Source organism: Carassius auratus, chromosome 22 (genome assembly GCF_003368295.1).
Source record: "Carassius auratus strain Wakin chromosome 22, ASM336829v1, whole genome shotgun sequence".
NCBI classification, from domain to species: Eukaryota; Metazoa; Chordata; class Actinopteri; order Cypriniformes; family Cyprinidae; genus Carassius; species Carassius auratus.
This window is the reverse complement of record NC_039264.1, coordinates 11,783,104-11,805,654: the sequence shown is the minus strand read 5'-3', so window position 1 is coordinate 11,805,654 and position 22,551 is coordinate 11,783,104. Positions and strand designations below refer to the sequence as shown.

The window sequence follows — 22,551 nt, the reverse complement described above, 5'->3', positions numbered from 1 at the left end:
TTGACTACATAAAGTACTATATAATCAAAAGTGAGGTGACTGGACTTTATTTGAGTACCAAACAAACATCCACATTGCTGTAATCAGATGTGTTCTTAACTGCTGCTTTCTCACCGCTTTCAGTTTGTTTATTTCGTTACTGAGAGGAAACATGCAGCAAATATTTCATATTTATCCATACACTGCTCATACACTGTCGACTAAAATGAACAACTAGTCAGCCAGAAAAAGCTTTAGTCAAGGGCAGCTCTAAATCAACAATTGTTTAGTCAATATTGTCGATAATGTCAACTAATTATTTTAGACCTAGTTGAAAGTCTTAGTGCAGTCCAGCTCTTTATTGTACAAGTATGTAACACAGAGTTATGTTTGTAATTCATGTTTTGTTGTATGTGCATGTGTGATGTATGTAAATTATGCTGAGGGGAAGCTATCCTAATTATATTGTACATGTGTAAAAGGAATTCATCATCATTCATCATTAAAATTGTGTTGTGTTGTTCCTCAGGTCCAACAGTCAGCCATCAGGGACAAGCAAAGGTGGGCATCACTTTATTCAGCAAAACAGCATTTTGAATGACATGAGGTCAGATAAATAATGACAGAATTTTGTTCATGTCCTTTTGTTGTAGTGACAGGTAGGCGCTGTTACACGGTATGGCGAGGGCATTTTGTGAATGGGGGTAAAGACATGTACCAGGCCAGCCTTCGATCGCTCTCTCAACCTTTTCTGCCCTACAAACTGTGAGTCGACAGCAGTTACCATGTGAAAGTTAAATGACATTGTGCATATGATACTGAACGATGGCTGTTGTTATTTCAGGCCAGAGAAGATTGAGATCGGTAAAGTCATGAGTCTGCAGCAGGTCAAGCAGAAGATCCCGTCTGCGCTCTTCTCCTGGAGCCTCTACACGGGCAGCCATGAAGGTTTGACCACATATTTAACAGCCTATGCTTTAATCACCTCACAGAGTCCAAGTAGTGGTCAACCGATATATCGCCAGAGCCGATATTATCAACCGATATTTGCCGTTTTTTAATGTTCACCACCAAGCGTTTTTTTTCTGTTTGGCTGTTGCATTGTAAGTTTGAAGATACTCGTAATGACTAGTTTTTATTGATTACATGATTGTATATTATTATACATAATAGCAATGAACAATTCATAATTTACTGATTCTCCATAATTCCCCTTGTTTCATCTTTTAAATGTTCCTTTCTAAAACCTACGACTGTTTACACCCAGAAAGTGTTCAGGTTTTATGGATGTTCACACAGAGATCAGTCATTAGTCAGGTATACACAACATTTGAGCACTGGATTCACAAAAATAATTTCAGGTTTAAGTCTTCAACATTGCATCAACACATTAATACAAATTTATTTTTATTTGAACAATCACTCAGTTGGTTATATAACCATATATTATTACTATTCTTGGAAGGCGTTTGTCTTTCAAATACATTAAAATGCACAAATACATTTTATTTCTAATTTACATACAATGGAGATTTTATAATAAATATTTTAATTAGGTTTTGGATGTTCACGGTTCTCTGACTTTATGGTCACAGTTATGGTCACATTCTTAGTGTTTTATTTAGATTTATATTTCAAAATGATTTATTTTAATTATAAATTATTAAGATTTAATTATTATTAGCTTTTCAAATAGCGACTACAATTTGTAAGTAAAATATCCAGCGCTGTCCGCAAATATGCATTTTAAACAAGTCTTTGGGTAACATTTCATGCCAGAAACCACACAAACTATAAAACATGGAGAATGAGAGCTCCTGTTTGTCTGTAAACATATCTGTCGACGACTAGTCATATGACATGATGACATGAGATGTGTATGTTTGTTCTGCTTCTTTGTTGTTGTTTTGCATGTTAATGTAGGGATGTGAATGCTGCATTGGCTGTTCTTATAGAGAGAAGATGATGTGATGTAAATAATGGATCTGCTTTGTTATTGTAGTGTCTAAAAGTGGCATGTTCTGCAGTCTGTTTGACGTGGTGGAGAAAGACCGAACTTCTCCGAAGAGCTTGACAGTGTTGCTGCAGAAGCTGGAGGAAGAGGGTCTGGTGAGCATCAGTCCTGGTTCATGTTTCTGCAGCTGTTTGAGCTTGGGCTGATTGTCATCTCGTCACTGCAGGTTTTGGTGAATATGGTGAGGGACAGAGGCTTCCTCTTCTTGCTTTCTGCCAGTCAGATGGCCAACTCAAGCGGTAGGATCCTAATGATGGTGAAGTGCTAGTGTAAAAGAAAGTGATCTTTGTAATATCTGAATGAAATCGACTCTATTTTGGTTTCACAGAGCGACGAGGAGGTTGGAAAATGTCCTCTATACAAGCTCTTTTTGTTTACTGTGAGAAGCGTGACTGGTTGAAGAGCTGTGAGTATTTAGAGAGATGCACACGGTTAAATTTAGATTTCCTCTTAAAGCCAGACATATATTTAATGCAAGAATGCAAACACAGACATTGCAAGCACTTAGTCTCACTCTTAACGGTTCTTGTGCAGATAATAAACTTGTATTGCCCTCAAATGTCTGCTATTGAACCATTATTATTCATGTAGATAGTCATAAACGTACACAGTTTATCTTAACTTGGTCAACGAGGTTCTCTTCAAACTAATGTTGTCGCAGTGCTGCCAAAATTCAGTAGACTTACTAATACTGCTGAGATTTAAAGAGTCGCAATACCAAAGATGAAATGAGATACACATTTTAGCAGTTTAACTTGGTTTTATTTTTTGTAAATAATAGCACTATTAAAATAAATATAAATTTAATGGTAAGTTAAAGCAATTAACAGTAACACTTTGCTTATAGTATAATGCATTGTAAATACATTCATAATGTAATGCATTACGTATATAGTTTCATAAATGTAATGACGTTAAAATGCATTAAAATATTTGAAGTTTTTTTTTTGAAGTGTTGGGAAGGTCACTTTGGAAATGTAATAGGTTACGGATTACAAGTTACCCTATTTGAAATGTAATAAGCAGTGTAACTATTTCAGTTACTTTAATATTGTAAATGATTACATAATTTAAATTGAAGTTAATCATTTTCAAACATGTAAAGCAGGCAGGGTTAATCTTACAGAAGTACTCAACACTGATTACTGTCAGACTGGATTCGACTTGAATTAAGATCAAATGTGTCCTAAACTCCTGAAACATTGGTGTCTCATATTTTAGAGCAGTCTAAAACAGAATTCAGTCAAATCTGTATGTGTATGAAAATATTAAGAAGTAACCCTTTTTGTAATCATTAACATTTTCATAAGTAACTAATTTAACCTCACTTTTTTTCTCCGTAACTGTAACAGATTGCAATTACATTTATTTGTAACACCTTAACACTTTATTTCGAGGTGTCCTTGTTATACCTTACTTGTACTCACTACTATAATAACAATTTATGATGCATAATTACATGCAGGTAACCCCTTAAGACAAACCCTAATTCTAGTGTTACCTAATTAATTTTACTTGTTACTTAATGTATAATTACACTGAAATAAGGACACCCTAAAATAAAGTGTAAACCATTTATTTTGTAATTAAATAACAACCACATTACATGTATTACACACATTATACTCGCCAACAACACTGATTATGTATTATGTATTTTATAATGTATTAATGTATAACTGTGGTACTCATGAAATCATACAATGCATTATAAGGTGCATTATTAATGCTCTCAAACTACGTTAGTAGTGCATTATTATATAAAGGCTTTAAGTAAAGTGTTAACCAATTAACGAACTTAATTATGCAAGGAAATAGTAACAATGAAGAACAAATTTCCCAAACAGCATTTTATTGCCTTTGCTTGAAGTGTCTGCGTTTTCATATTTGCATGACTTTATTGTATTCATGGTCATTTGCATCAAGTGTGTTTCACCAATCAGATCTTAATTTGATGATGTGGTAATGAAACCGTCTTTGTCTTGGTAAAGCATCGAATCCCTCTGAGAGACCTGTGTCGTCAGAGCATCAGAGTCCCATCATGCCCCAGCACGACTGGTTCGTCTCCGCTCTCCACTGCGCTCTGAGCAAGGCTCGCAGCGATCCTCCGGCTGACCTCAGCACCGCTGTAGAGCAGCAGGTTTACGACTACCTCTGCGAGGGCAAGCCCCTGCAGCACGTCCGCACCAACTACGACCCCAAACTGGACACCAGGGAGAAGCTGTTTCCTGCGCCCCGGAAGAAGACCAACTGGGAGAGCTTCGTGCGGCCCTACATCTACCAGCCGGCCGTGTTCACCATGCTTCTGGAGAGCGTGAAGAAGAAGGTGGAGGAGCTCCGGGTTCAGACTGAGGGAGCAGCCATTCACAATGACCCGGACAAAGTCCAGGAGCTGCTGAAGCTCATCCAGAGGAACAAGAAGAGCTCGAAGGGAACAGAGGGAGATCCAGAGCCGGCACAGGACCCCTGCATGCTGAAGAGGAAGCTGGATCTCGACGCTCATGAGGGAAGCTCAAAACGCCAGAGAAATCAGCCCAACTCAGAATTAAGAGAAGGTGAACGAAGAGCAGGGCTGCACCATGATCTCTGTTTCTCTTGATTAATCATCTTAAATTAATCTCAGTCCTGTGTCAAATGTGCTTTTCACTCATTAATTTAACCCTGACTTTAGTCTTAAAGTAGCTCTAGTCTTCCAGGAAATCAGCCTTTTGAATTCTGGACTAGACGAAGGACAAAAAAAAATCACAAATGGTACATTCTTCATTTAAAAACATGAGATGCATTAGTTTGGGGAACAAAAACCACCATTAATTCTCAAGACATATTTTTTAAAAGATAAATTAATTTTAAACACACGACTCTTTTGTGCGAGACGCGAGTGCAACGCTGATAGATGTCCTTATCAGAAAATGAGATCAATGTGTGTTCATCAATCCGCATTGATGTTCTCTTTTCCCGCAATATTTTGAATGAACAGCGTTTTTGCATTCGAATTTGAATTTGAATGTTAAATTCTACAAATTCAAAAAATGCTTTTTGACAGCCCTAGTTTGAACTGTGTGTCCACTGGTTACTGTTACTGTCAGGGGTTAATCTAGTGTCCTCTCTTCATCAGCGGACGACAGACAGTCCTCTCCATCTCTGGCTAGTGTTCTGAGCAGCGTCGGGCTTCAGGACACAGACCTGAGGAAGAACAAGACTCAGGGAGTTATGAAGATCATGGAGATCCTGGACAGCTTCGGAAAGCCCAGTCTTGACACGGACCTGCGCAGAGGCAAGAGGCAGGGGGCGCTGGAGGTCCTAAAAATGATCGACACGCTGACCAGAGGAGCCGCAGAGGCGCCTGAAGACACCGAGACGACGGACATTTCTGACACCGCTCTGTTCGACAGCATGTCGAGACTCGGCCTTCCCACCGACCGAGACATCGACCTAAGGAAGAGATTTGTGGAGGAGGAACCCGAGAAGAGCGACTGTCTGGAGGTAGATCAGTGTGCCCGAACATCTCAACATCTACACCCTCACAAACTGTGCTTTAGTAGGGCTGCCCCTACATAGATGACCACAAGAGGCTAGTTAGAGTAAAAAGTGGTCTGTGTTCATAATGGACAGATAGTTACTAGCTGGTCCTTGCGGTAATTACATTATATCAGGCATTTATCATTTATGCAATACTTAATATATTATTAATAAACTCAGTTCTATGGCAGCATGGAGCGCGATCATCCCTTCAAGTTTACTTCTAGTTTTAATGCGAAATAAACATGAATGAACATTTCACATAATCGCTGTGTGTTTCAAGTTGCAGAAAGACATTAAAAAGCAGCTTGTTAACAAAATGTCATGTAGCATTTAATACGTCAGGCAAAGTCATCAGTGTCCACAGCTCGTTATTTGCTACAGAAATTAAGTCTAGAGCATTTTGAGAAATATTAGGCTATATACTGTAATGGTGCAATTCTCTCTCAATGCTTGTTCACTGTACTGCGAAGATCGGCAGCTTCGTTTTGAGTTTTAGCGACACATTACTTTGTTACTCTTGCCCGTGCATCGCAGCAAGCTGTATGCATGTGCTTGAGTGCAAAAAGGGCTGTATATTAAAGGTCCCCGAGTATATATTTAGGAAGTTCAATTAATATAAATGTGTGATCAGTCGACTGATTAAATGAACAACTATGAGATAAAATCTCTGGTGGGGGGCAGCCCTAATATTAAGCAATACTTCTGTCGTTCCAAACCTGTGTGAAAGTATACAGCTACCAGAGTCTGTCAAACTTCAGTAGTGACCAAAATACAGCCTTTGTATTTCCCTGAAAACAAATACAGGTTTGGAAAGACTTGAGGGTGTAAATGTGTGCAGAATTGACTCACTTTGGCTTTAAATAATTTTATCATCTTGATGAAACTGTTTTGAAACATGAAAACATTGAAGGAGAGGTTAGTGTAGAAATTTAAAGGGAGGAGTTTGGGGAGAGAGGTTCTCAAAAGAAGGGCACTCGATGCCATTTCTAATGGTCTAATGTTGACCAAATAACATTCCTAAAGTGTCTGTTTTGGGGTAGCTTCCATTTGTTTTGAGAAAAGCTGTTAGTTGAAGTGCTTGATTTTCACAGAAAGAGCGTGCAAGAGACTACATAGAGAAGACGCATGTGAAGAGAGGAAAGGTGGGTGAAAGAGAATTTATGCTGGTGATAGGACAAGACTAAACAAATGAAAGGCACGAAACTAATTAAAAATGCCATTGTCATAGCTTTGACTTAAAGGGGTCATGAACTGCCCACGTTTTTTTTAATCTGGTATTGTTCGCTGAGGTCCATTTATAATGTTATCAAGATTTTTACATCAAAAAACATAATTTATAACTAATAGGCTCTTTTCTGTCCTGTTTTGACACCCTTCATCAATATGCTGTGTTTGACTAGGCGTGGATGATTGTAGACTCCAAAGTGATTGGCTAACAGTTGTATGTTTGACAGCCTACATCCTTCACAGATGGACGCTGCTGTGATTTAAAGTAAAAACCGCTTAAATGACTCGATTCATATAAAAACAATCTGTAGTAGACCAAGCAATAGTGACCACAATAATTAGTTACTCACTCTAGTGTTTGCGACATTACTGTCAGTAGACTACACAGGATACTACACAGTATCATCTTTTGGTTTCAGACTTTCTGAAAATCCTGTCGAACTGTGCCTTTGTTTGTAAAGGTGATGTGACCAAATACGATGACCCATACTCGGAATTAGTGTTAAGCTGTGCTGTAGAATTGGTGGGCGGGGCTTAACAGGCAGTGATGTAGAATCGGTGGGTGGGGTTAAGCATGCAGTGATTTAGAAATAGTGGGCGGGGCTAAACAGGCAGTGATGTAGAAATAGTGGGCGGGGCTAAACAGGCAGCGATGTAGAAACAGTGGGCGGGGCTAGACAGGCAGTGCTGTATAAGCAGGTGTTGATCATCTGCTTATCCACACTATTACATCATAGAGTAGAACATTCCACAAGTGGTTGTTTTGGCAGATTGGCGCAAATATAAGCTGTTTTTAGGCCCACAAGAAAGTTTTGAGTTCTGAAACTTACAACTATGTGTTTATATTATAAAGACCTCTTGTGTCAAAAGATCGAGGGAATTTTGGTTTCTCAGTTCATGACCCCTTCAGTGATTATAAGTTCATTAGAAACATATTTAGTTAGGGGCAGCCCTAGTATTACTTGAACCTGTACATTCTATTGTCATCATAAACCAGTGAAACAATATCTTTGAGACTTTTTTCTTATATCTTAGAGAGATATTAAGATATTGGTTTGTTTAGAACAATAGTCTGTCAAGCTTCAAAAATTACCAGCATAGTCCAGAATTATATATATGATGTATTTTGTGTGAAAAAAAGGTAAGTTTTTAAAACTGTTCATCATAGTTAATTGACCAGGATATTCTTTAAAAATGTTGCCTTTGTGTTCCTTTGTGAAAAAAGGAATAAAAAATGTATGCAGGTTTAGAATAACCTGAGGGTGAGTAAGTGAGAACAGAATGTATTTACTTTGGCTGTGAATAGTTTGATAATGTTGATGAAACAGGTTTGTGACATGAATACTTTTAAGAAAAGGTTAGTGCAGAAATGTAAGGATAGAGTGTGGGGTCAGAGGTTTTCAAGAGAAGGTAGATGCCATTCTGCAAGTCTATTGTTGACCAAATTGCTTTCCCAAAGTGTCAGGACAAAAATCTGTTAGCTGAAGTGCTTGATTTTCACAGAAAAAGCATACAACAGGCTTCGTAGAGAAGACGCAGGTGAAGAGAGAAAAGGTGGGTGAGCGTTTGTGGCAGAAAGAGAAACTCATGCAGGTGATGAGACGAGAAGTTACGCTGTGGCACTAAACAAATGAAAAAATGCTTTTCTTATAACATTGACATCAGATATCTTCATAGAAATTCACTTTAACACACTTGTATGATATAGTTCATATAACGATGATTTTATCTTGAAACACACACTCAGGCTATGTTTGGAATGGCATACATTGTATACTTCATACTACGAACAAATGTTATGTAACCATAAGCATCTCAGAGAGAAGCATTCTACATCGACTTGATTTAAAGTGTTGAATTTAAAATGGTCTTTAAACTCGATGCCACATTTTACAAAACATTGTGTTGTGCATTAGCTTGAAATCGTCAATCATGCAGGGCTCATACTGTACTCCTAAAGCCTGAGAGGCACTATATGTGACCCTGGAGCACTAAAGCAGTCATAAGTAGCACAGGTATATTTGTAGTAATAGCCAAAAAAACTTTGTATGAGTCAAAATTATCGTTTTTTCTTTTAAGCCAAAAATCATTGGGATATTTACTACAGATCATGTTTGAAGATATTTAGTAAATTTCTTACTTTACATATTTAAGAACTTATTTTTTTACTTAAATTTGGATTAGTGAATGCTTAATTTTTTATTAGTTTTCTGTGAATGCATATGTGCACTGCTAAGAACTTGATTTAAACAGATTTAAATATATATTTTTTGCACCCTCAGACTATTAGCAAAACCCTACATCAATGGAAATCATATTTATTCAGCTTTAAGATGATGCATAAATCCCAATTAATAAAAATGGACCCATATGACTAGTTTTGTGCTCGAGGGGCACATATAATTAAATTAATGTGACTAAACGTGACTAATGCACATCTGACAATCAGGAATACACCAGCAGCCGAGTGGAGCGATACTAAGCTGATAGACTGATGTATCAACTCTCTTGGGACACTGCTCAGTCTCTCAGTTTGTTCTGCATCTTTAACTCTTAGATGCACATGATTTTTGTTTGTAAGCTGATTGAAAGCTTCTGCTTTGACGGTCCATGTGAAATATTCTTAAATAATATAAGATACACAAACTGGTCTGTTATTCTGAACACCAGGGATGTTGCTTTTATGCAACAATGCTGTAATTTAGGGAATATATAATACAAACATAAAGTACTGTATAAGAATGTATTTTTATTTTATTTTTTTAAGGCAGCTCCAAGGTTATTTCACAATTTAATCCCCTATTTATTTTCATGTGTCTACTCAAAGAAGGACTCATGAAAAAGTGTGCTCTAGTGTTAAACTGCTCATTTTAGCAGATGTAGTAAGTAGTAACTGTGTAGTAGTGTGCTGTTCCTTTCATAGCCTGTGTGTGTGGTGAATATAAAGCAGTGAGTTGTTGTGTTTCCTCACCTGCAGTTTAATTGATGCACTTTATTTACTGAACTAAACAGAGTAGATGAGTTAGAGTACTAGAAACTACTGCATATGATTTATGCTCTTTACTTAACTGACAGTTGCCAGTTCTGCATCTAGCCAAAAGTATTGTTTATTTTTATGTATTTATTCAGTCATTTGATTTGAAGTCCAAAACTCTTGGTAGTGGTTTTTGACAATGTTTTTGCCGTTTCAGGAGGAGACCGCTGGTAGTTTGAGTAGTTTAGAAGCATTTAGCCCTTGCTCAGATTCTGGAGGACAGCAGCGTGGTGTTAATCTGCTCGGGGAGAAGACCATTCCTTGGGTGCTGATCCCCATCACAGGTAAACTCACTTCATATGATGTGACGAATGGTGCAAAGGGTCTAATAATGACCTTACAAGTCAACAATTAACACTGCGGGAAAATACTTCTTATTGCATGCATGCATATTGACTGTTTATAAAGCACATTTTAATGCCTTAATCTGCATGACCATATTCTAGAGCCCTTAATCTTTCCCAATACCTAAACATATCTACTACAACAGCTACCTAATAAGCAGCAAATGAAGAGTTAATCGAGGGAAGATCAGAGTTGCATTAATTTGATCTGTTCATATATGTAATGCAATATGGTAACATGCTTATCAGTTTTTCCTGTGAATTAGCGAAGATTGTCCTCATGTTAAAAAAAAAAAACTGTAAAAAGTAGTGCTGTCAAGCGATTAATCACATCCAAAATAAGAGTTTTCATAGTATGTGTGTATATTTATTATGCATATATAAATAATGCATACAGTATATAGTGATAATATTTGTCATATAATCTATATTATAAATTAATATGTTTAATATATGAACATAAAATTTTTCTTGAATATATGAATGCATGTGTTTATATAAATGTAATAAGCACACACACACACACATACACACATATGTGTGTGTGTGTGTGTGTAAACAAAAACATTTATTTTGAATGCGATAAATCGTAATGAATTGTTTGACAGCACTAGTAAAAAGTAAACCTCAGTAATTTTTATTGCGCCCCAGTTGTTTGTAGTTCATAAAAACACGAAATACTTTAAAGCATCTAGATTTTCTTAATTGCTTGCTTAGGTCTGAAGACAGAGAGATATTCCCAGAGACAGATGGACCATCCTGAAGACCCACGCTTCGTTCAGAGCCCAACCGTGTCTACACAGGCCACGCCGGACATAAAGGAGCTGTCCCCTCCCTGCCAGCCAGACAGCAGCAACACGGCGGTGGATCTGGATGTCCCGACAGCAGCAGAGGCTGAGGAGAAAGAGCCCGTCACTCCGGCCGTGACCACAGACTGTCCTGCAGACAGCAGCGGTTTAGACCACATAGTCGATGAGCTTGTCTCTGGTTTCTCCAGTGAGGTCGAGCAGATCTTGAAGGCCAGACGTATTTGTTATGTGGCTAGCTCCAGCACTCAGGGCTCACGGGAACCGCTCCAGACTCCAGCTGTGCCACTTTCTAATTACGTGTCAAACTACAACACTCCGTTTCCCGTCAGCAACTACATCAGCAATTTCCACGACAGCCTGATGATGTTCATCGACCCTCAGCACGTCAGTCGATACCCCAGAGCTCAGGAACATGTGACGTCTTCCTCATCTGCTGCAGAAGTTCCTTCAGATGTCCCCGATACGTCCTCCAGCTTTAATCCGTGTGCTTCCACGTCTTCCAATAACACCTTGGAGTCATCTCTGACACCGTGTTCCCCTTCTAGTGCCCTACCTGACCCGAAGACACAGCCTCAACATCACTCAAGTGTGCCCGACCCTGATCTCCAGCAGATGTTTGCATCAGAGCAGGACTCGGTGACCCAGAAGACGCAGGACACAAACGTCCCTCAAGATCTTCATGAGATGAACGGTAGTTTGGTTGCTGAGACTGCGGGTGCTGTGGAGGGTGAAGACGGCCAGATAGGACACGCTCATTCTGCCATCAGCAGTATCATCGATCAGCTGCAGCCCGAGGTGATCAGTAACCTGGTGGAGATCATCAAAGGAGTTCAGAAGAACATCGTCTACTTCTACATCCACTCCACGGATGAGGAGGAGAGTGACGTCTGCTGGGAGATTAAGGTACGTGTAGTGCTGTACTGGCTCTTTGAAGGCTAGACCACTGGAAGGTAGGGCTGAACGATGTGTCCTTTAAGCATCGATATCATGATGTACGAATCCACGATAGTCACATCGCAAGATGTGCGCTGTAGGCTGTCGTAGTTGATCCGTTATTCATTAACCGTATGGGCCAGCTGCTCCCCTGCCCTTGACGAATGTGAGAGAGAGCGCACACCCGCGAGCGTGAGAGACAGAGAGCGTGAGAGAGAGAGAGAGAGAGAGAGAGAGAGTGAGCCCCGGCCACACGCTCACCGTCTTCAAACAACACGAGCGCTGTCTTGCTCTCTCTCCCTCGCGCATATTAATCAATTGACATGATGGTTTCGGTGTTTAAATAATTTAAAATGAGAATGTAGGTGCGCTCACCGCATTTTGTTTGTAAGAAAATTTTTTATTAGATTTCATATCGCAATATATATTGCAGAAAAATAAAATATCGCAATGTCATTTTTTCCCAATATCGTGCAGCCCTACTAGAAGGCTTTATAGTATGTGAGAGCATTAAGACTAAGCATTAGGTATTAGGTTATTCATGTGGATATATTTTCAGACATTTCTAAAGACTGCTTTTAGTAAACATTAACTATTGTTGATTTGAAGTGTCAGTTATTATTGCAGTCTACACAGGAAAAGCTTTTTGTTACTCACAATAGCGTGATTAATATTGTTTCAGTGTTGCCATGAATAAAGATGGTCTGCACTCGAGTTACATGCAATGAGTGACTGGCAAATTCAGATTCAAGTAACTCAAAAGGTTTTACAAGGCATTGACAGCACTTTGAAACAATGGTGTTGAGCATTATGAAACTTAGAGGCTAAGTGAATCATGCTGTGAATCACAGTGCTCTGATCCAATGGCTAAAAAGCTCTTTGATCCAAATTATCAAAATATAAAAATGAAATAATCTTTAGAGTAATTTTATGAAGAAATCTGGAAAACGTAAAATTAAAACCATGTCATGCTATGTCAGAATCCATTTTTTCCACATATCCGATTGGGATCCGATCATTTAGCAAGTGTGAACTGAAACATTTTGAGCTACATTCACTTCTGGAAATCTTTTTCAGTCTGACTGCTCAGATTGGATTTTGCACAGCTTTTTCACAGTCCCGTGCCATGTAAAATGTAAACACGAAATCGCTCACTCGTTCATTAATCTGTAAATAGTTAATGTTAGTTGAATGCACTATATCAGAAAGGAGTGAACACAATGAAGTGAATGGTAGAAATTTGTCAACCGGTAGAGATTTTTGATTATCATCTCCATCGCAATTATGCGCTTACATGAAAATGTATAATTTGCACACATTTTAAGCATTGCGGTATAAAAATTAGGGAATTAAAGCGGTTTAAATGCAAAGAACAGCACTACATGTGTGACTGTTTCTGTGCACATGAATCTATTGCTCATAGTGCATGAGTATTTCTGTTGCTTTATTGGTCTTGAAGTGTTAAATACACATGCTTGAATGTTTGAGTATCCTTGTAAACATTAATTTAGGTCTTAAGTGAAAGCAGATTTTATGTTGATCATTTTTATTATCTTGAAACTCTTGAACAAGGCTTTCTTACACTTTGTATAAATGCCTTTCTAATGCATATACATGGCACAATTTATAAAAATAACCCACACTATTACAAATTCAGAGCATCTTTACACCTGTATTAAGTGCTTTTCCCTTGAGGTCAGATGTTAGTAGCAGCTGTAAATATGGCCACTTAGGCAGAAATGTTTCACTAACTTGTGAGGAAATGTAGGTGCAGGTGTAACTTACTAACAAGTGCTACATGAATTGAGAAGTTGCCCAGAGATCTGGAGACATACTCACCCTGTACTGTATTGACATTGGTAACAGGAATATTTGAAGAAGTTGGGGAACTTGGAGTGTGACCCACATGGTTTCCTTGAGAAAAGCAGCAGTCAAGACAAACTGCTGGTCATCATTCAGAATATGGACATCGCCGCACAGGTTCACAAGGTAAGCCAGAGCTCAGCACTTCACTTTGAGATAGATTATTAAAAAGTATGTTGATTCTTCTTCAATATTGCAACTGGTTAAAAAAACTGTAAAGCACCTGATGTTGTGTTTTTTACCCTTAGATACCGTCTCTGATTTCCTTGAAGAAGCATCCGTCTGTGAGCTTTGCTGGCGTAGACAACCTGAGTGACATCCAGAACCACACGTACAACGAGCTCTTTCAGGCCGGAGGCTTCATCGTGTCAGACGAGCACGTCCTGAACCCAGCTGCCATCACTGCAGGTAATGCATCCTCAACAGGATTTCACTAGGGCTGGACGATAAATGCATGTGTCGCCATTCGTGAGATCGTTGGAATGCATCGCCAGTGTCTCACATTAGATTCTGAGTTTAGTTTTGAACCACACACTCAGATTCTCATGAAGAAGAGTCATGTGAGTGGTTAAATCTACTTGCACCTCGCCTTTTATGCTTTTATGATGTGAGATTAATGTAAACACAGCCCACGATGAACACCCTTGTAAGTTCCTATGTGTCAAGAATTATTTATTGTCTCTAATGCATAAAGAGAAATTGAAGCAGAATGATTTATTGTCGTAGCCATGGTTTTTAGGTATATCATTGAGTGTTATTGACCCTTAGGTTTATTTTACTCAACATAGGACTGGATGATTAATCAAAATTATGAAGTACTGAAACTAACTGATTTCATTTTCCCATGCTGATTATTTAAATTATTATTATTTTTTTTAATTCTTAAAAAAGTTTGCCCATAAATCATGCTGACGTGCGTGCATTGTGCACTGGACATGTTTATGGCCGCTACTATTGTTTTTTTTTTTTTTTTTTCAGCGCCTGCAAGTTACTACTTTCTACTTTTAACATTGCATTAACTTAGTTTAGTATGATTATGCCAGAATTTAGTTTTTTTTTTAATGTTAATGTAAAAACATTTTTGTAATATAATAAAACTCATGTTTGTTTCTTTGCTGGTGTTTATTGTGTATGTTATACTCGTATTTTATTTTTTTAGCATTTTTGCCATGAAAATAACCGAAGATGCTGAAATGGCATTAAAGGGGGGTGAAATGCTATTTCATGCATACTGAGTTTTTACACTGTTAAAGAGTTGGATTCCCATGCTAAACATGGACAAAGTTTCAAAAATTAAGTTGTACGTTTGAAGGAGTATTTCTGTTCCCAAAATTCTCCTTCCGGTTTGTCACAAGTTTCGGAAAGTTTTTTTCGAGTATGGCTCTGTGTGACGTTAGATGGAGCGGAATTTCCTTATATGGGTCCTGAGGCACTTCTCCCGGAAGAGCGCGCGCTCCCGTATAGCAGAGCACTGAGAGCACAACAGACTTCACTGATCAGAGCGAGAGCATCACGAAATGTCACAAAAGGAGTGTGTTTTTGGTTGCCAGGGCAAGACAACCCTGCACAGATTACCAAAAGAGAAACAGCAAGGGACCAGTGGATGGAGTTTATTTTTACAGAGCATCCACAGAGTTGTGCAAGTGTTTGTGTTTGTTCCCTGCATTTCGAAGATGCTTGTTTTACAAACAAGGCCCAGTTTGACGACGGATTTGCGTATCGTTTATTTCTTAAGGATGATGCAATCCCAACGAAAAAGGGTCACGATCGTGTGTTGGAACCGCAGGCGGTGAGTAAAACTGCTTCAAATATCTCTGCCTCCTTGTTAGTGCGTCCGCCTCCCATCGGAGACCCGGGTTCGAGCCCCGCTCGGAGCGAGTCCTTGCTGCTGCTGCTCTCGTTCAGTTTCAGCCTCTGGATCTGATTCTGGATCATAAATAAACGGCTGAATCTGACTGTAAGCGATGGTTTGTTTTGGATGATGGTTTTTTCCTCACGGTAATGTCACAGCTTCCAAACGCTCTCAACGCAAAAGCCTACTGGCGCTCGTGATTCTTTAGCTCCGCCCACACGTCACGCCTCCAGACGCTCGTGTTTTTCCGGGAAAAATCGGTACAGACTATCTTTCTCTTATAAATATAATAAAACTAAAGACTTTTTGGAGTTATGAAGGATGCAGTACTACTCTATAGATACTCAAGATTAACAGGATATTGAGTGAAAACGAGCATTTCACCCCCCCCCCCTTTAAATAAAAATATTCTTCTACTACTCACATTGCATTATATAACACATTTATTTACAATATTGTTTTCAAGAGTACTTTGTTTTTTTGCTTTTTCATTTTAAGCTGTGTACTTTATTTCAATTGTTCTAAATATTCAATAAAAAACAATATCCCACCTGGTCAATGAAGAAAAAAACATAATGATAAATATAGTTGTTCATTAACTGTAATCCAGGTAAAATGTTCAATTAATCAAGCTTTCGATTTTAGGTCATGTCATCCAGCCCTAACTTAACACGTGTTTTGTCTGTTTTTAGAGAAACTTCAAGATATCCTTGAGTACATTGAGCAGCTGAACTCTCCCCAGAGCCCCTGGAGGTGGAGGGTGCACTTCAAATCACACAAGAAACTCCGAGAGCACAGCAGGTTTGACACCAAACCTTTCAAACTTCGGAGGCGCAAGCAAAGTTTATGTTCACCAAGTGGTGACACAGAGTGAAATAGTTTGATTGCACTGTAAGAACTGTTTGTTTGTTTGTTTCTGTGCTGTTTCCAGGCTCAAACCTGATGCTCTGAAGCTGTTCGAGATCCTCAGTGAATATGAGAAGAGACACATCGTTGAGATCCTGTCGTACCACGACTGTGACACTCCATCACGTCAGGCGCCTGACCTCGACTGTCTAGTGGATCTGCAAGCCAGATTCATCAAACAACGACACCTGATATTTCTGACAGGTATAGTGACACAAGTGTCCTGCGTAACTGATGTCTTGCGGTCTACATCTCACTGCTGCGTTTACATGATATGACTGCGTTTAACCCATGCTATGTGACTAAAATCTATGTTTTCCTCCCGAGATGAGTCATGTCGATGGATGTTTGTAGGTTTATGTATTCAAAAGTGAAAAAATATGTTCCCATTGCAGTTTTGCGCAATATACATTTTTAGAATTGCCGGAAAAATGTGATGTATGGGAGTTTTGACAAATGTGATGTGTTTCCAATTTGTTTCCTGTTTGTGCAATTTGTAATGGAGAGTTAGCTTCAGTGTCTGTAAATCATGTATTTTCCTCTTCGTCATTGTAGCCTTTGTCAGTCTTACATCCGCTTGTGGTTTTAACACATTCAATCCCCTGTAATCATCTTAACATCTGTGGTTATCTGCAAACATTAGCTTCATGAAATCACTCTTCACACCATTTGCACATTATTCATCCTGTTCTACTTTAGAAACAAAAGAGGTCAAGAATCTTTGTACTTAAAAGTACTTAAAAGTAAACTTAAAAGCAAGCAACATAATGTTTATTTAAATTAGGTAAATAGCAATAACATTATCAAAACTGTAGGTAGAGAGGCGAATCAAGCTAAATTCATGCCATATAAGGAACCCAGAGTCCCTCTCTCTTGAAAATCCAGCACTTATGAAGAGTCAGTGTGGTTTTACAAGAGTAGAAGTTAAACTAAGAACAAATAACAAAACCAAGCTCATTTGCACATCTAAATGGAGGATAGAAAGTGACAAAATAAAGAGGATCCAGCTCTCCTGTAGTCAAGCAGTCACAGGGAATAACAGAAAGCAGACGGTCAAGGCTCGGTGTTTCAGATTGAATGGTTCAAACTCTGTCCTGGGAACTACAGACTGTTGGCAGATTACGTGGGGCCCTATGAAATCGGTTTTATTTACCAAAATCAGTTTTATTTCTAAATACTGTATTCATTTTTTCATTCATTCTGGATTCAGTTTTTTTTTTGCCTCTCATTTCAGTTTTAATTATTAAATTAAACTTTATTCATAAAAAAAAAAAAACCTTAACATCTTAAAACCTACTTAAACAGCAATTGTTGAAAAAATATTTTCATTTAAAAAAAAATACATTCTGTTTTCCATTAATAATCTAGATTCCATATGAATATTTTATAAAATAATTTAAAATCAAAGCACTTCAAATTAATTGATTTAATTATATTTTATACATGTTTATGTTTTCATTTTATTCATTTATTTTTCAGAAATAAGGTGTTGAAAAATATTAAGTAATTGTTCTGGTAAATATTCCTTTAAAAATAATGTTTAATAATAATTTTATTAGTAGTAGTAGTAGTAGTGCTTTCATTATATTAAGTAATATTTCTGATACCATTTCTTCAAGTTAAACCAAACTTTTATTTTGACGGGTTGCTATCAAGACCTTTACGTTTCTGTTTGTATACGACTCTGAAATCTTTGAAAGCATCAGGCACGCTTCAGTATGTGTGTAGTAAACAAAACTGCTCGTCTGTGCCATTAATCCGTACAGAGACATGCAAAGAATCATGCAGGGATTCATATCTTAAGTGGTTTAATATTCACAGACACTTTCTATTTCCTATTTTGATTTAAGTGTACTGTCCAACTTTTCATGTATCTGTCCGTACTGCAGAAATCGTATTTAATTATCTTCATTATATTGCTTTTGTTTAGCATATATACGGTTTAAATCAATTATGTATTTTAACAGGACATTCTTGGGTGTTTTATGATTATGTAAATACTTGTTGCGAATGCTTATGACCAAAGTAATGTTTGTTTAAATCCCGTCCAACAGGTTGCCAGTTTGAGATGTTTCCCCAGTACTCCAGCAGTGGCATAGTCATTGCCAATACTGATGAGATAAAGTTTATAATAAGCAGTTTAGCGTCTGGAGGAAATGTGGACAGCGCTCCATCAGCAGAGAGTTGTGGCTCTCCCGCTCCAGCGTCATGTAAGTGATTCTGTGGTAAACCCGTCTGACAGCATCCCAAACTACACTGAGTCTTGCTCTCACTGTCAATGAGCCTGAGTGATCTCTGAGGAGAGGCCCGCTAATACTCGAGTCAGAGAGAAGCTTGTAATGTCCATGAACAGCTCAACAAACAGAATAGAAAATAACAGGACTAAATGGTGTTTGCTAGAAGAGTACTGAAGGTTCTTGATCACACAGCGGCATTATGCGATGATAATAACAAGCTAAGTAGGAGCCGAGGCTGAGAACAGAGGAGACTGTAAAGGCAACCGAGTTCATGTTGTGCTTTTGTAAAGGCTTTTCATCTCGTGGGTGGATGGACGTGGATGAAACACTCAATAGAAACCATCTGTTTACCTTTGGGATCAACAGGTCTTTTGTGATATTCACCTCTGATTATAACCATCAGCTGTAACCAGGGTCCAAAATAAATATAGAGTGGGGTTTTTCTATGTTTTTGTTTTTTAATTTTAAGTACCTTTAAACAATTTTAAAAAATATTTTTTACAAATTGATATGTATTTTTGGCTTAATAATAATAAATACTGAATAAATACATTTTTACCCAAAAATACTCCATTAATAAATAATGATTTATTTGAAGCAGCGCCTGTCACAAAAATGTGAAGACATTTCCCATTCCTAATATATATTTCCAAATGTTTTGGTAGGTCATGTTAGAGTAGCCACATGGAGTTTTTGGGAGATATATTTGTGGTGATAAACTGATGCAAAATTTATAAAATAAATATAAATTGAATTGCAATCACCACATTTACAAACCTCTAGATCATTAGCTTTGTTCTGAATCAGGGACGTATTTTGGAATAATGTGGCAATAGTTTGGTTTGCTTTCAAAAAGCAACAATTCAAAGCACACTAAAAAGTGTTATGCGCGTTAAACTGGTCGGCGTGCAGCTGTTTATCTCTTAAGGTTTCAGCTCGTAGCTGATAAATGACATGTATATTTATCAAGACAGCATTTTTGCAGTGCACCTGTTTCAGGTGTCCTTGTTACAGTGTAATTATACATTTAAGTACTGGGTTACATTAATTAACTACATGTACTTACTGTATGGTAAGGGTTAGGATTGGGGTGGACGTAGTTACTTGCATGCAGTCATGCTTAATAATTATAATAGTAAATACATGTAACGTATCTTAAAATAAAGTGTAACTAACATTAAATTTGCTATAAAATATATTTTTCAAATAAGTAACGACAGTTACATTGTTTTCCAATTTATTCACTGACAGCTCTCCTGTCCCCTTGTTGAGAGGAATTGGGACAGGTGCAGAAGCATGTCCTTCAGCAAAAGGCTTATTCGTTTCACTTTTTATGTGAAAGAGCCTTGACACTTACCAAAAACAAATAAGCAAGCCCAGCCCTGCTGACAAAAAGTTACAGCATGCATTATTTTTTATAAAAAGTAATGCCATTAGTTACTTTTTATAGAGTAATTCAATATTGTAATGCATTACTTTTAAAGGTAACTTTCCCCAACACTGCCTTAATGAACCAAACTAAAAGAGAAAATGCTGAGAAATGCTCACATTGAGGCTTTTTAATATTTGATAAACCAGCCATTGTGCTGCAGTCACTGAAAGCTGCCAGTCGACTGGACAGTAACTCCGTTGTTACCTGCTGCTTTTGGCACTTGGCGAGTGTTTGTTTTGGACCCTGTGTGTGCGCGTGGGTTTGTAACCTTCTGCAGGTGTAAAGATTGTTGTTTGAAGATTCATATTAGATGTAAAAGTTGACAGAATGCTATACGTCTTAAAAACACTAAAGTAAAAAAAAGTTTCTGTTTTAATGTATAAATACAGAAAGGGTTTCTGTTTGGAACCATAACTTTTTAACGGTTTCATCACAACAGAAATAACACTTAAAAACCAATAAACTGAACTGGCATGAGTAATACATTTTGTATCTGGTTAGGGAAACTGTATATATATATATATATATATATAAAACTCTTCCAATAAATGTATTTTGACAAATCCTAACTTTTTCTCTTTATTCTTCTGACATTTGACATTTTCTGTGTGTATTTCATGGTTCATGAAAAATACATAATTGTAAATGCCAGCAGAATTGATGCTTAGGACACTAGGTACAGTAACCTGAATGCAGTTCTTCTATATTTAGAATAAAAATTCATTTTGTAGAGCGTAAAGTTACTTTGGCATTGTACAATCAAAGACAACATTTAATGTTCTGAAAATGACCAATAATTCTGAATCAGAATGTTATTTTGCCCACCAACATGCAAGGAGCTATTCTGCCGTCATTTGAGCAAAACTTGATTGTTCCTACACTTGACAATCTTCTGAGTTTTTTTTACTGAAAATGAAAGTAGTTGAAAATTCATATTGAAATCTTTGCTTTAAATTACAGATCAAATCCAGTATATTGGGAAAGTGTATTAAATTCATCTGAAGCTGTGATCGTTGATGGCTGTAACCTCTCTCTTGTCCCTGTAGTGAGAGACGATAGCATGTCCTTGGACTCGGACCCTGATTCTCCAGATAACCCAATCCTGGTCTCGGTCTCAGCGGAGACGCCCTGTGTTGTCCCGGACCAGCACCCGTTCTCCGAACCCTCTCTCCAAGACCAAGCCAATTCAATTCCTGTGATCACAACCACCAGCCAGTCACCGAAACCAATAGACTTCGTGGCTCTAAGTGAAGCGATTTCCCAGTTCAAGACATCCAGGATGCTTTCCAAGTCAAACTCGGGCGAAACTCTCCAGACGTCTTTTGGAGTCGATCCTCACCAGAGCTTCCTCGGCCACAGCGGTCTGTCTGACTCCTATACTCAGTGCTCCTCAGGAAACCACAGTGTGTCCAGTACTCGGCCTGAGATGCCAGTCAAAGCTGAAGCAGCTGGGGCTCCGCTGAGCTCTTCTTCTCCAGGCGAAGCCAGTCATGAACTGGTCCTGTATGGAGCAACGGCAGCTGAGAGCACCAGCAGTATACCGAATATTTCCAAAGCTTGGGAGCAATCCAGCACAAGCTCCATGGTCACGGCTAATGCAGGACAACCGTCCAATGAAAGCGGCGTTTTAGAGAAAACTGCAGTGAGCAGTGCTAGTTCCTCTGAAGCAGCGGGACAGGGCTATTATCCAGCGCTGCGGGGCTTCACGGCGGGCCCGAGCTTCATCTCTAACAATGCCTCTGTTGGGCATCCTCTTCTGAACTGCAGCGTTCCCAACAGCTCTGGAGTGGTGGGAGCTCCGGCCTACACTGGGTTCGTGCCCAATCCTAACATGCAGATGTCCTGGGGCGGTGGTTTAGCGCAGGGCTCGGCACCGGGCCTCTGGGGGGCGCACTACGGTGTAGATATGCAGCAGATCCAGGGGTCTCCGTTTCTCCAGACCTGGCAGGGAAACCCTTCCTTCCAAGGGAATGCATATCATCCCAACAGAGGAGGATTCGGTGGCTGGTGAGCCAGCGGCGCGTGTATATAGTTTTCAAACTTGTGTTTACAAACTCCCAGACTCAGTTCGACTTTTGTATAAAAGAGAAGTCAAACATTTCTAGGTTTTCACTGAGTGAGCTAAAAATGTGATTCATTTCATATTTTTCCAGAGAGCATTATATTTGTATTTTGCATTTGCATGTTGGTGGGGCGCATCCTGTCGGTTCATTTTTCTCTTTTGTGAAGAAGCTCAAGGCCTTGGTTTTAAGATTTTTATAAAGCTGATTAATATACATTAAACAACTTTCAAACTAGTCTTGTGTCTGTATTGCTGATTCAGAAGTAATGGTCATGTATAATTGAGCAGAACCAGCGTGAAAAGTATGGGCAATAGTAGACGCAACTCTTAGTTTAAA

General features: G+C 38.4%; 1 protein-coding gene across 4 annotated transcripts in view; it reads left to right on the top strand.

Annotated features, from left to right (window-relative positions):
• Nucleotides 1-22,449, top strand: part of tasora (transcription activation suppressor a) — a 31,780-nt gene extending 9,331 nt beyond the window's left edge. The window contains exons 8-25 of one of the 4 annotated variants that reach the window (XM_026197739.1): nt 509-540; nt 639-744; nt 824-927; nt 1,982-2,088; nt 2,160-2,232; nt 2,322-2,399; nt 3,985-4,548; nt 5,109-5,476; nt 6,607-6,657; nt 8,246-8,296; nt 9,934-10,060; nt 10,838-11,832; nt 13,729-13,851; nt 13,974-14,133; nt 16,270-16,378; nt 16,509-16,687; nt 18,538-18,693; nt 21,199-22,449. In XM_026197739.1, coding sequence (XP_026053524.1) covers nt 509-540; nt 639-744; nt 824-927; nt 1,982-2,088; nt 2,160-2,232; nt 2,322-2,399; nt 3,985-4,548; nt 5,109-5,476; nt 6,607-6,657; nt 8,246-8,296; nt 9,934-10,060; nt 10,838-11,832; nt 13,729-13,851; nt 13,974-14,133; nt 16,270-16,378; nt 16,509-16,687; nt 18,538-18,693; nt 21,199-22,163 — 4,348 coding nt within the window. In that variant the 3' untranslated portion in view covers nt 22,164-22,449. Of the gene's footprint in view, nt 1-508; nt 541-632; nt 745-823; nt 928-1,981; nt 2,089-2,159; nt 2,233-2,321; nt 2,400-3,984; nt 4,549-5,108; nt 5,477-6,606; nt 6,658-8,245; nt 8,297-9,933; nt 10,061-10,837; nt 11,833-13,728; nt 13,852-13,973; nt 14,134-16,269; nt 16,379-16,508; nt 16,688-18,537; nt 18,694-21,198 lie in introns of all 4 variants that reach the window. The other 3 variants (XM_026197738.1, XM_026197740.1, XM_026197741.1) reach the window with 3 other exon arrangements.
• Nucleotides 22,450-22,551: the final 102 nt, after the last annotated feature.